Source organism: Magnolia sinica, chromosome 6, assembly GCF_029962835.1.
Source record: "Magnolia sinica isolate HGM2019 chromosome 6, MsV1, whole genome shotgun sequence".
Taxonomy (NCBI): Eukaryota; Viridiplantae; Streptophyta; class Magnoliopsida; order Magnoliales; family Magnoliaceae; genus Magnolia; species Magnolia sinica.
Window position 1 is genome coordinate 62363491 of NC_080578.1, and position 13050 is coordinate 62376540.

Genomic DNA, 13050 nt, shown 5'->3' on the forward strand with positions numbered 1-13050 from the left:
AGGAACTTCCATAGGAAACCACTAAAAGACATCAAATCACCAGGCCAGACATATTTCTGTTGTTTACTTTTGATTTGTTTATTTTTGTTGCCAACTTGTGGGTCCAGCTGTAGGTGGCCAATAAAAGCCAACTGCACCTTTCTTTATGTCATATTCTCCCTACAACATAAATTAATAGGTCTCGATTTTTGTATCCTAAAGATTATTGGCTTCATTATTGTGAGGAGAGATTAGTCTCTACTTCTAATGGTTTTCAGGACCTCTTCATTCCTTACCAGGCTAATTCAACTGGAGGGCAGGGTCCGTCACCTCTTTCATGTGATTAAAATAGGAAAGCTCAACCCCAAATCCTCTCAATGCAAAATACTCAATGCCTAGTGGCATTGGTGCTAGATCTGGCTTCTATGGCTCTGTTTCAAATGTGTTCTGTTGATATTTGTCCTGCCTAATGTGTGCATTTATCTGGTTTCTGAAGGAGACTGTTGCCCGTGTCAGTTTTTTCTTTTCTTTTTCTGTGAGGTCTTGTAGAGTGCCCAGCCTGGCCCATCACAGTAGCAGTTTGGTTCACCAAACCACTAGATATTCTCAGGCCGAGCATTGTATATTACCTCTCTGATTATCGAGTTGATGTCATTGTAGGCACATAAATGCTTGGAATCTTTTTAGAACTATTTCTCGCCTTTAAAGTTTTTTTTTTTTGTTTTTGGTGAACAAAATTAGATCAAAGAGTTCCACAGGCGGGACGGTTTCGAAGTTGGTAATGCTGACAAGATATTTGAGAGCACATCGGTGGATCAGTTAATCAGGAAAGCTTGAGTGATTCAGCTGCTGATACTCTAGAGAAAAGCTGCCTTGTTCTTGTACATGTGTAATTATTGGACATTAGCAGATCAATGAGGTGTGAACCTACCAATAATAACATAATTAATGCACATCAAAGTAATCCAGGTGCTTGATTCAGGTTCCCCCAATACCACTCTTGTATGGGAACTCCCATACAATCTACCTACTGCCTTACATGTGGAACCCCCACCCCTACAATTGGACAAGCTTGTACATACATCAGTTTAAGAAGAAGGAAGAAAGGGAAAAAAAAAAAAAAAAACTCTCGAATGTGTGAGGTGGGTTTCATGGGAGTTCCTATATGACTTTAGGATTGTGCATCGTTGTTCTATTTGAGAAATCATTCGACGCTAGTGGAAGCAAATACATATCTCAATCATCACTTGGTGGAAAGTGAGATAGTTACTGGGCCGCTCACAATGATGTCTACTCTATCTGCATTCTCAATGGTGGAAACTGAAAGTTGAATTTCATGGGGGGAAATGGTTATTATGGAGATTACATTGCCTGAGCATTGCATCAATATTACAAAACAAAGTGAGAGTTGGGAACTTAAAATGGGATTTTTTTTTTTTTTTTTCCCCAAGTTGCAATATACTGGGAAAATGGTCTAGCAGAAAATGAGATGCATGATAATCTATTAATCTGATATCACTGGGAAATATGAGCTTGTTATCGAGGTTTGAAGACTGTCGTAGCTCAGCTTCAGAAATGAGACTAGCTTAAAACATCTAAAAACACTTGGTGGGGGCCCACCTGTGGTGTGGAATGGCCTGAAATTTAGTGTGACCCCTCATCCAAGTTGGATAGACACAGTGGATGGGTTGGATGTCTGAACCACATCTCAGTTGGGCCCTATAAAACAATCAGGAAGTTTTCAATGGGTGGGGATCCACTTTCAGCAATTTTTATATGGTGTGGCCCATTTAAGGCAAGTTTGGCCTGATTTTTAGGCCCATATGGGTGATGGTTTGATATCCGATACACATCACGGTGGGGCGCACAGGATTCTCGTGGGAAGCTCTCGAAACCCATACACACCCATCCACTCACACAATGGGGATTTCACCACAAATGAGTGCTTGAACCCAATACACACACCTCAGTGGGTACCAGAACCCATTGCTGGTTATCAGGCACCCACAGAGCTGGAGCTCATGGGAAGTTCCCATAGAGTCGAACTGCCCACTGGATACTTAATAGTAATCAGTGCTGCCATTCTTGGATCAAACACTGACAACCCCAGTTGAGAAGACCCATCAATAGGAGGGTCAGTAGGCACCTGAACTCGAGTTAGCCTGTGTCACTTGTACCTAGTAAAAATAAATAAATAACTGTCCAGTCGACCAGCTCTGGGTCTTGTCTTTTACGCGATTAAAAAAATTGAGTCAGGTTAATTAATTTTAATCATGTGAAGACATGTTTAAAACATATTAAAGTGCTTGGTGGGGCCCACCTGAGTTTTGGATGCGGCTGAAAATTGGCCTGACCCCTCATACACGAGGGACACATTGGATGGGCTGGATTCGTGAACCACACGAGGGACACACATTGAATGTTTTAATGTGAGCGTCATCCCCCTTAATTGTTGTATGTGGTGTGGCCCACCCATGCCATGGATTGACTTGTTTTTTAAGCCCATGGCCCACCATGGAATGATGCATCTGACTGATGGGGTGATGATCAACACTCATCATAGTGGGGCCCACACAGCTCGACCTCGTGGGAAGTTCCGATGAGGTTATATATATATATATATATATATATATTATAGCAACGGAACCCTGATTATAAAGCCCCTAGGTGCGTGTGAGAGAGATCTATTCTACCCATTCAAGTGGGCCGACCATGTGAATGACCCAACCGAACCCACTGGAAGCCCAAGGTCCTGTAAAAAGAAGATTGGGGACCGTGAAGGACCCAACAACCCTCTGATTAGAGGGACCAATGTCTGGAAAATACAGGATCCAACCTCATGTAGCACACGTGGTCCAGCCACCTGTATCCACGTGGACTGAAATTATCCCTTTTTAACCCCTTTCTCATCCATCTATTACAATACCGCCAATGGAAGTGTGCTAGGTAGGTCGTTCCAATCATATAAAAATTTTCAACTACCCCCAGTGGTGAATCACCAAAAAAAATGGGCCCCTACCAAAGCCATCAAAGAAGATTGAAAAACAGATAAAGAAGAAGCATAAGAGTCAATCGAGTCCTTCAACATCCCCTACCAAAGCCATCAAAGAAACACTGGTTCAATAGCACTTGTAATTGGATCACAACAAAGAAAAGATGAGAGACACCTGTCAAATAAGCGACAATTACTATTTATAAGGATTAGAAATCAAAAAAAAAAAAAAAAAAAAAAAAAAACAACAACAACAACAACAAAAGAAAGGGTAAAAACATTCATCAGTCATTTTAAGTTGCGTCCCTGTATATCATCCTCCTTCAGTTACATTTTCCAAATAAATTTTATAAGCAACTTACCATGCCACCTCTCTCTCTCTCTCTCTCTCTCTCTCTCTCTCTAGTATCTCCATTTTAGCTCATCATCAGACTTCTCTCATCACTTTCAAAAGACACCACGTCCCCACAAGTCCACCCTACTCCCCACCACCCATCCACTCTTTGAAGAGAACCCGTATTCCCCATACGAACAAAATACATTAAAGGAAAAAAGAAAAAGAAAAAGGAGAATCAGAAACTGTGGAATGGGAACACCCATGTCTACGGTTGTTTACCGTTGGGCTTTGGTGATTGGTGGTAAGGAGAAGCATGTGCTCCATAAGAGAGGCTCCTCATTGGCTGTCCATTTCTTGTCATGGATGCCTGCGACTTCATACCATTTCTGGCATTAGGGTTGTTGGGGTTGGCTGCAGCCCGCTCTGCTTGCATGGTCTGGAAATAGTACGATGAGCTGGCCATGTCTTTCAGGTTCAGGAGTGGCTTTAGAGCTTCGACGACTTCACTCATCAGAGGCCGAGCTTTTGGATCCCTGCTGAGACAGTGGTGGGCCAGCTGGGCAGCCTTCTGAGCACCTTTGATTGAGAAGTGACCCTCGAGGCGGGGATCTATGAGTCGATAAAACCGCCTCCTTTCTCCAAGATGAGGCCTGGCCCATTCCACTAGGTTGTGCTCCCCATTTGGTCGATTCTTGTCCATGGATCTTCGTCCAGTTAGCATTTCAAGTAGGACCACTCCAAAGCTGTAAACGTCGCTCTTTGATGTTAGATGACCTGGGACCAAAGATGGATATGGATTAGAAATGTAATCAACAATCCATAAAAGGACTCAGATATATTGATGATCATCAAACCCCAAATTCTCAGGATAAAGGCACGAGGGAGGATTAGTTACAACTACTAGATAAAATCATGTCAGAAAACCTCACAATAATACTCACACCAAAGACTTTCAAATTCCAACTTCCATTCTGGAGTTCCAACTCCGAGTGCATGTTCAAGTTGTTGGGAAGGGAGACTCTTCATCTTATCTCCTTGAGCTAAGTATCTGAGTCAGACTCGTATTCTTTTGTACAATTCTAGGAAAACGTAATGACCATTAAATCCTCTTGCTAATTGGTAACCAACCATTCATTTAGTGGGTCCCCCTCCCTCCATCCTTAGAATATTAAGAAATGGTATTCATATTCAGTTCCATGCAAAACAACACTGTAATTATCAGAAATAAGAAGATGAATGATATCTTAGAAAGGTTTGTCACACAGTGATTTGAAATTATTATAGTATTCAAAACAAGTCGCTATTTATTTAGTAGAATGAGGAGCGAGTGCGAGGCAGTGACATTTCTCAAAAAAGTCGAGCAACTGAGCAAGAGCATCTAAGAAGTGCCCCTGTAGTCTTGAAATGTTTAAGGGGCATTTGTTAGATGAAATTAAAATTAAGATATTTGACTGATGATTTTTAATTTTTATACAGATTATATCAGTCCTGGAGTTGCAATCGGATAAAGGGATTCTATTTTGTACAAGGGGACCTTTTTTATTATGTTCAACAATTAGCCCAACTCTAGATTTCCCATGTACTAGAGATCTTTCAGCTGGGAAAAGCTCAACACCCTTCAAAGATCATCTAGGATTTAACAGTCCTCCGGAGAGGACTTCGTGAAAATATTTTTGAGTCTTATTACCAATCATCTTAGGAATCACTTTGTTTAACTTGTTCACAATGCTAACAGCCCTAAAATCTTTCACCCCACATTTTCCTTCCTTTCTTACTTGTGCAAAGGAGATAATGTAGCAGCATTCATGCCTTCGTCAATCCATGGCTTCTTCTTCTTCTTCTTCTTTGTGTGCGTGCACGCGCATGTGCATGCATGTGTGTGGCAAATCACTTCCATAACATCTACTTAGATCATGTCTCAAACTTCCTAAAGAAACCAAAAGAAAAACTATCTAGTCCTCGTGTTTGGTCCACTCCACTTCAAAAATTGCCTAACTATTTGCTCTTCAAATGCCCATTCCAGCCCAATCCACCCTATCATGAGATAGCAAGTCAAACTTTATCCCATCATGAGAAGGTGCCATGCAGGTTCTCCTACGCGTAAGGAGTTAATTGACTACTACCTTTTGTTTTCTTCCGAACCCTCAATAGATGCTCCCTCCAACTGCGTGTTGGAATCTTGAACAATCTTCATATTCTCACTCCCTTATTTAAGCCAATCACAATTTCTGATGCCAAGACATCTCCTCCCCCTTCACCATTTCTTGATATGCCCTCTTAAGAATATATCTCTTGATTCTTTCCTCCAAAGATGGAACCCTAGAAATTTGCTCCGTGTCTAAAAAAATTGGGGGTCCCACAGAAGACGATTCTGTGCTGTCAATGCACCCAAAGCACTCTCTTTTCCACTTCAATAATCCTCTACTACTGCAATTCTTTATAAAATTTGAATCCACATCATCCTTCCACCTCTTGCTCATTCCACCATTTCTCCACTTTCTTACAAGAAGTTTCATCTTGTCGAAATTTGGAGTTTGGGCACATGATCCAAAATAGGACACAGAAAAGCATTGTGCTGTACACAAAAGAAGACAGATATCTCTGGTTATAAATTCCAAGATAACTTCCTCATTAAAAATATTTAAAGCCAGTCACGACCCCATCTTTGACAGATCCGATCCTTTTCCAGTTGAATTCTTTTCAAAACTAAAGAGGACAGTCAAAAAATCCTTTTCCGAGGATACTATTCTACAGCATCTTTGGCCGTGTGAACCAAGAATAGTACTGACGAGGCACTGATCATTTTTAACCCAACCTAGAATGTCATTTTCCATTTCTGTGGCCCAAGTCACTAACTCTGCAAGCCTATTGATGGAAACATTTTCCTTTACACCCCTCGCAACCCCCCCCCCCCCCCCCCCCCAACAAAAAAAAAGGAACTGAGTACCTTGTAGGATTTTTTAGTTACTTCAGCTCCTCTCCCTATGCTCAAAAGCGTAGTCTCCTCCTTTCACCAGCTAAAAGACTAGATTGAGACATTTGATTGCCCCCTAGCTACATTTTCGCTTTCCCCAACCTTCTTTCTCCAGTAGTTCAACCCAATTTCTCTTAAATCAGTCCCATTTTCACCCTGCAATTTCCCATGGATTGAAAGCAGACAAAAGTGATCCCTTCGGAGTCGAAGTGCCTTGAATTTCAAAATGAAGACATCTTTCCATCTGTCCATAGCTCCCAAAAAAATCTTTTAAGGCTGCCAATGTTGTTATATTGAAGACGGTGAAAGCAGGTTTCAGAACTATCTCTGTAGTTACTCCAACATTCTCCATTTGTGCTTTCTAACCAATACGCAGTCTTCCACCCCTATACTCTTTCATTGCGACCTTAGGAGTCATTTGGTTGCAAGAAAATTTGTCTCAGTTACCGATCCGGGGTCATACAACTTGTACATGGATAGTCTTTTCTTTCTCCACAGAATTCAAAAAAGTGAGAAACTTGTCTTCATATTTTGATCCTCGGAGAGTTGCTGTCTCCAAAAGAAATGGATTGCTTATCCCTATTACGTCAAACTATTCAGCTGCGGTACACATGCTGATGTGCCACAAGTACCACCATACATTTGCAAGAGCCACGCATGACACATGTGCCCAGTTGTCAATTTGCACATGCACTGCATGTACTGGATAATCCTCATTCCAGTGTGACAGATAAATAGCACCAGAATAGCCAGTCCTGAACAGTTGTGCCCAAATAGCTTGTTCCAGGTCATAGCTAGTCAGGGCTGAACTTTGCTTGGAACAAATGGCCCCTTCAACTAGATCTGCAGAACCGGCCTTTTCCCCTTGATAGTCCTTACACCAGGAATAGCCTCTAATTCAGCTCCCCACCACTCCTGTTGTCACATCTCTGTTTCTGAACAAATTGTCTGCCGCGTCAGTCACAGATTCGGTCACCATTGCATTTGCCTTCATGACCATCATTGTCATTTGTTCATCATTCTTGCAATTGCATTCTGGCTGCTACCATCTCACCTTCATCTTTTTAGGTGTCACATGCAAATGCCTAATTCCCTTGCATCTATGCTGGAAGTATGGGTTTGGATTCCTGCACAATTGCATTTTAGGATAATGCAAGGAGTCCTTCCACAGGAGAGGAATCTATCAAGTTTTTTCTTTTTTTTGGTTAAGAGAACCAAAATCTCCCAAGAAAATCTCAACACATGATTAAAAAAACTACCAAGATAATTACAAAAACTTTGATTATTTTGGTTTTGATGACCTAATTATTGCGATTCGGTGTAATAGTTCATCTAAGCACGTCCTGACTTTGCCCCAGATCTTGAAGAGTATATGAGAAATAACAGCTGCAAGAGGCTTTCCAGTGGATTAAGCAAGCAGGCAATTCTTATCTGTTGATTATAAATTATAATGGACCTTACAAGAAGATCAATTATATTGATATGAATCAAGCTGAAGGACTTTCTTAAGCATTGTACAGAGCTTTAGGATTTATTAGTATCTGATCTTACAATAATCTTTTCTTTGCTTTCATTGCTTTCACAACTAAAGCATTAGTATCTCCAGGTTACTACCATTGTACCCATAATCCCTTCATGAATCTTGAAGAAGAGTTAGGATTGTGAAAAATGGGGGTAGTACAATATGTCAGTAGTTAATCTAACCAACCAGACTTGGAAAGTCAGAAATGAGATCCACTTGCAAAGTCATGCTCACGGATTTCTAGTTGATAGCTAAATCACAGAGAGGATTAGCTGTGATGCTTCAGTGGCAACGGTACTCACACGCAATAGCTAGTAGCTAGCTATTCTACAACTAATTCAATGGAATCCAACTATCATAAATTACCTAAAAACAACTGAGTTGACAATCCTGCAAAATACAGGAGCAAAAATAATAATAATATTATTATTATTATTAAATAAATAAATAAATAAAAACATTACACAAGGGCCTAAAGTTAAGGGGGGAAAAACAAAGTATGCAATCTCAAATCTTTGCAACAAGGTTCCCAAGGAATTATATAACTATGAGTTGTGTAGAATCAGCAGATAGTCAGAAAAGCCAAGCTAGAATAATAATTTACTATTTGTTTGAAATTTCAAATACTGCACATGGAAACTGGTGCAGTGAGTGAAGGGCCAATTTAATCATAGACTCACCTGTCATGACATATTCTGGAGCTGCATAGCCATATGTTCCCATTACTCGAGTGGATACATGAGTCTTATCACCCTCAGGACCATCTTTAGCGAGCCCGAAATCAGAGAGTTTAGCATTGTATTCCTGGAAGAGCATATATTCAGGAAAAAAGAAGAAATATGACACACATACATACGCACAAGCAACATACGTACACACCCACCTACCTACATGCGCATATACACACACATACATACATACATGCATAATACATACATAGAGACAGGTATTATTCCATGGTTTTCACAACTTACCGCATCTAACAGGATGTTAGATGTTTTGAAATCACGATAGATCACTGGTCTTTCCGCTTCCTCGTGAAGAAAAGCAAGGCCCTTCGCAGCACCAAGTGCAATTTTCATTCGGATGGACCACGGGAGAGGCAGGGACCCTTCTGTATAGAACATGGTTGTTACCAGAAAACATTAAACATCGGTAATATATAAGCCATTTCAACATAAATAAAAATATAGGCCAAATTTATTATTAAAAAATCAAAATGACTGCAAAATTAATTCCTACCATGAACAATAAAGGTATTAGATGACGATAATGACTAGAACCAAACAATGTCCTCAAGGAAATGGCACCAAAAAAAATGTGTGACAGAAAAAGAAACTGTCCAAGCAGATACTGAAGAAGGGTTTTGAGCATACACTAATATAAAGCAGCAGAAACTTGTTAAACTGAACAACATGGATGATTAAACTTTTAAAAAATTAACGTGCCAGAGATATACAGAAACAACAGTCCAAACCAAGTTCCTTGTTTTCCTGGACCATCTTTCTGACTCACAATAATATGATAAGAATGCATAAATAGAATGAAGAACAAATGTGCAAGCCAACAATTCCTAGACAAAGCAAACACCCCCAAAAACAATTCAACCTAGTCAACTTTTCACTAACCACATGCTCACTTTAAGCACGGATATTCACAGCGAAGGCCACATGTGCCTCCAACACAACGTTTTCTTTGATTTCAATTGCCACATGTCACAAATGAGCCACATCCCCCAAGAGTAGCAAATATTCAACTGGTCTCCTTGAAGCACAGATAAAGACTCATTCTAACATATAAAGGACAGTTGCCAACATCCTTGAGCAGTGCATGGACAGCCCAACTAATAACCTTCACCAGAACCTTGAAAATCCACTAATTGGGTCAATATCACTCCCTGATAAGAAAAACTCTTCTGTGATACAGATAGGTATATTGTCGAGAGTTTATTCGCTTAGACAATTTCTCAGGTAACTGTGGCTGGATGTCACAGTGACAATACCAGAATAAGCTTCCAAATCCAGTTCAATGAATATTACACACTTACGTATGCGAAAGGAGTGACGTTTTGCCCCATCTTTGGTGCACTAGCCCCTCATCCATAACCACCTCTCTTCAGGTTGGGTTTGGCTTCATTATTGGACATTGCCCACTGTCTCTCGATCTATGGAAGGCCCTATGGTCGCCTTATGTGGGAAGTTAGGATGTTGCCCCATTGTTGATGATGGTCCTTTTACGGTATAAAATCGTCTTCCAAGTCCATAATTAATTATATCCTCGGCTTTTAATGCATGTATGCATCAGATATCTCGTATGCATCTTTAAAAGCTGATTTATTTCTTATGCCTGACTTAAGACCACATTAAGATATTTTGAAATATTCCAGTCTTCATACTCATGAAACCCTGCCCGTAATGTCAAGTTATGGAACTCCTTGGTATATTCATTTAACAATTTGTTCCATTGACGTAGATTATAACATCTTTAATAGAGGTCACGGGCATAAGTTGCAAGTAGGAACTCCCGTTTTAACTTTTCTTCAACTTTTCCTGAGAATTGACTTTCTCCTTACCTTGACGAATTCATTCGGCTTGGAGATTATTCCACGATGCTAACGCGTGACCCGAAAACTTCACAGCTACTAACTTAACCTTGCGATTTTCTAGTACTTGAATAGTTTTTCCACCTTGCTTAGCCAATTGATGTAGTCGTCAACATGCAAATGACAATAGAATTCCGGAATTCTATTTTAATTACAGGCTCTCTATCACGTTCCAACAGTCGAAGGATTTGATCATTGGTTCTTCTTAAGATGGGGCCACCCGTTATTGGCTAGGGTCATGTTGGGAGCCTTCCCCTACGTATTCCATCTTCGATCTTTGAATTCTCTCAATGTCAAAGCTCTCCCACTTTATTAGTGAGATTGCCTACCATATGCATGAGTAAATCTACTCGTTCTATGAGAGCGGATCAATTGGGTTACTTGAGCAAACTCTTCCCATGTCACCCCCTTTGAAGCCATTAGGAGGTGATGTGGAAACAAAAATCTTCAAAGATAACCCACTCTGATACCAAAATAGTGCAGCCCGGTTATCAAATCAAGGGGATATCAATATATGAATTGCAAAGAAATGGGCAAGAGTACTCCCACAATAATATTGAGTAGAGAAGGAAAAATAACTTTATTGACATCCTACTTTTCTTACAATACTTGAGGAACCTCACAACTCAAAATATGTGGAATGCCTACCTCCTACACACCTCCCCCCAAATTTGTAGACTCTACAGACAATATGAATCTTTGATAAAAATCCCCCCAACTATTAGATTGATTTCAAACCAAACTAATGCTGGGGCCAGGCCAGGGCATTTTCAGCCCGTAAGGGCCTAAGCTGGGCTAGGGCCAACCCTAGCCTATCCCATTGGGATCCTCGAGTTCATGTGATCCCATGAGGCCCACCAACCAAATAAATGGCTCATAAAGCCTACCAGACATAAACTAGGACCACTAGATCCAAAAATACAAGGTGAAGAGTCCTAACCATCAATTGATAGCAAAGTGGGGCCTGCCTTGGCCCAAGTCTTCTATTGTTAAAGAGGTTGGACTCCAATTGTAGTTTACCACCATTTTAAAGGTAGTGGTGACTCTTCAACAGTACACATCAAGGTATTCTATAATGGTAACGGTGGCCGTAACGGTCACCGCCATTACCGTTACAATGCGGGCTGTAATGGCCGTTACGACTTTAATTAAAATAAAATAGAAAAACCTGTTTCCATGCTTACAGTTACGTAACTGTTTTGGCATACCTTGGTACACATGGAATAGTTGTACATAGTTCAAATAGTCCAAAACACTGACCCAATTGGGATGGCATGTAACCTGAAAAGTTACATAGAGAAGATGATAGTAACCATCTGATTTTACCCTTCGAATTTTGACCACTCACTATTTTACTTTTAACCATCATTTGATAGCCTAGGAGTTCGTGATCTGTGTGACTTTATAGATATTCTCTATCAACAATGTGCCCCACAATTTGGAAGGTCTGGATGGTCAATGCACAAATGCCACATGTGAGGAAAATGAGTCACCACCATTTCAAAATGGTGGTGAACTATAAGGGGAACGTAGACCTTGTAAAAGATATGAAAGTTTCAAATCCATACGTAACGCTGCTTGATACTTGTCAATAACAATCTTGCCACTACAAGTAGGGATATACAGATGTTTTAAATACCCCAATAAAGGCAAACCTCCATTTCCCATCCTAAGACCTGAAAAGTACACCACACACCACTTTCCCTGTATAACTCCCAAGCAAAGGGCATATGTGGACAAAATCACAAGCTATGGACTGCAATTAAGAAACAACATATTCCTTGTGAGATGCACATGACCTACTTTTTTATATCATGAAATATGGTCCAAAATATCTTTTTATGATAAATTGATAGGGATGTTGATGAGCTGAACCTCGGCCTAGACAGCGTCAGTCTGGACTCTGAATCCAAAATTGACCAAATGTTTCTGATTAAAAATGCAAAGCTTGAGCTTGGATAATTAAGCAATTACTACATGTAGATTAATGGGTTGATCATAAGAAACAAATAGTAAAAAAAAAAAAAACTCAGATTAGGAGAACCTGTCATTGTCCATTTTCTCATTGGATGATGGCACATGCCTAATGCTTCTAATAATTCACGAGTATCCTCAAACCACTCAAATCATGCTTCTAATAACTGGTAAGACTACCAGCCCTCAGTCAAATGTCACATTGGACCCCATCCCATTCCATTCCATCCCATTTAAGATTGGAGTGACTTACCAGTCCAATGCATAGAAATCACTATTCTTCTTCGTCAACTCTCCCTTTCGGTTTCCCTAAGAACATTGCCACAGCAGAAAATGATCCTTCCAGCATTCCCTTGGAATTTCTCCATAATATGAAGCATGTGACTCATATAGTTTCAACCTAATCAAAAGAATTGTTGACTTACCAATGGACCCAAAGATTTTAGGTCCAAAAGAGCAATTTTTTGTTTTGTTTCATGCTGTGTTTTGGGCAAAAAAAATCCAAAAGCTGAATTCAAAATTTGATGGTCAGGTTGACTGAACGGAACTTTATCTCATTCCAAACATAAATGGGAAATGAAGATTGATGAGGGTAACTCATTCAGTTGATTAAAATGTCTTTTCATTTTTTTCTTTTTGTTTCTGTTTTTTTTTTTTTTCTTCTTCTTCT

The 13050-nt window shown here is 40.1% G+C and overlaps 2 protein-coding genes across 6 annotated transcripts in view; one reads left to right on the top strand and one right to left on the bottom strand.

The window, feature by feature from the left end:
- LOC131248803 (uncharacterized) overlaps positions 1-971 on the top strand; it is a 97957-nt gene extending 96986 nt beyond the window's left edge. For 3 of the 4 annotated variants that reach the window (XM_058249265.1, XM_058249264.1, XM_058249262.1), the window contains one exon: positions 721-971. In XM_058249265.1, coding sequence (XP_058105248.1) covers positions 721-816 — 96 coding nt within the window. In that variant the 3' untranslated portion in view covers positions 817-971. Of the gene's footprint in view, positions 1-278; positions 560-720 lie in introns of those variants that run through there. The other variant, XM_058249263.1, reaches the window with a different exon arrangement.
- Positions 972-3236: 2265 nt separating this feature from the next.
- Positions 3237-13050, bottom strand: part of LOC131248802 (serine/threonine-protein kinase PBL34-like) — a 30257-nt gene continuing 20443 nt past the window's right edge. The window contains exons 4-6 of one of the 2 annotated variants that reach the window (XM_058249261.1): positions 8779-8915; positions 8485-8608; positions 3237-4082 (exon numbers count right to left, since the gene is read on the bottom strand). In XM_058249261.1, the coding sequence (XP_058105244.1) occupies positions 3574-4082; positions 8485-8608; positions 8779-8915 (770 nt within the window). In that variant the 3' untranslated portion in view covers positions 3237-3573. Of the gene's footprint in view, positions 4083-8484; positions 8609-8778; positions 8919-13050 lie in introns of both variants that reach the window. The other variant, XM_058249259.1, reaches the window with a different exon arrangement.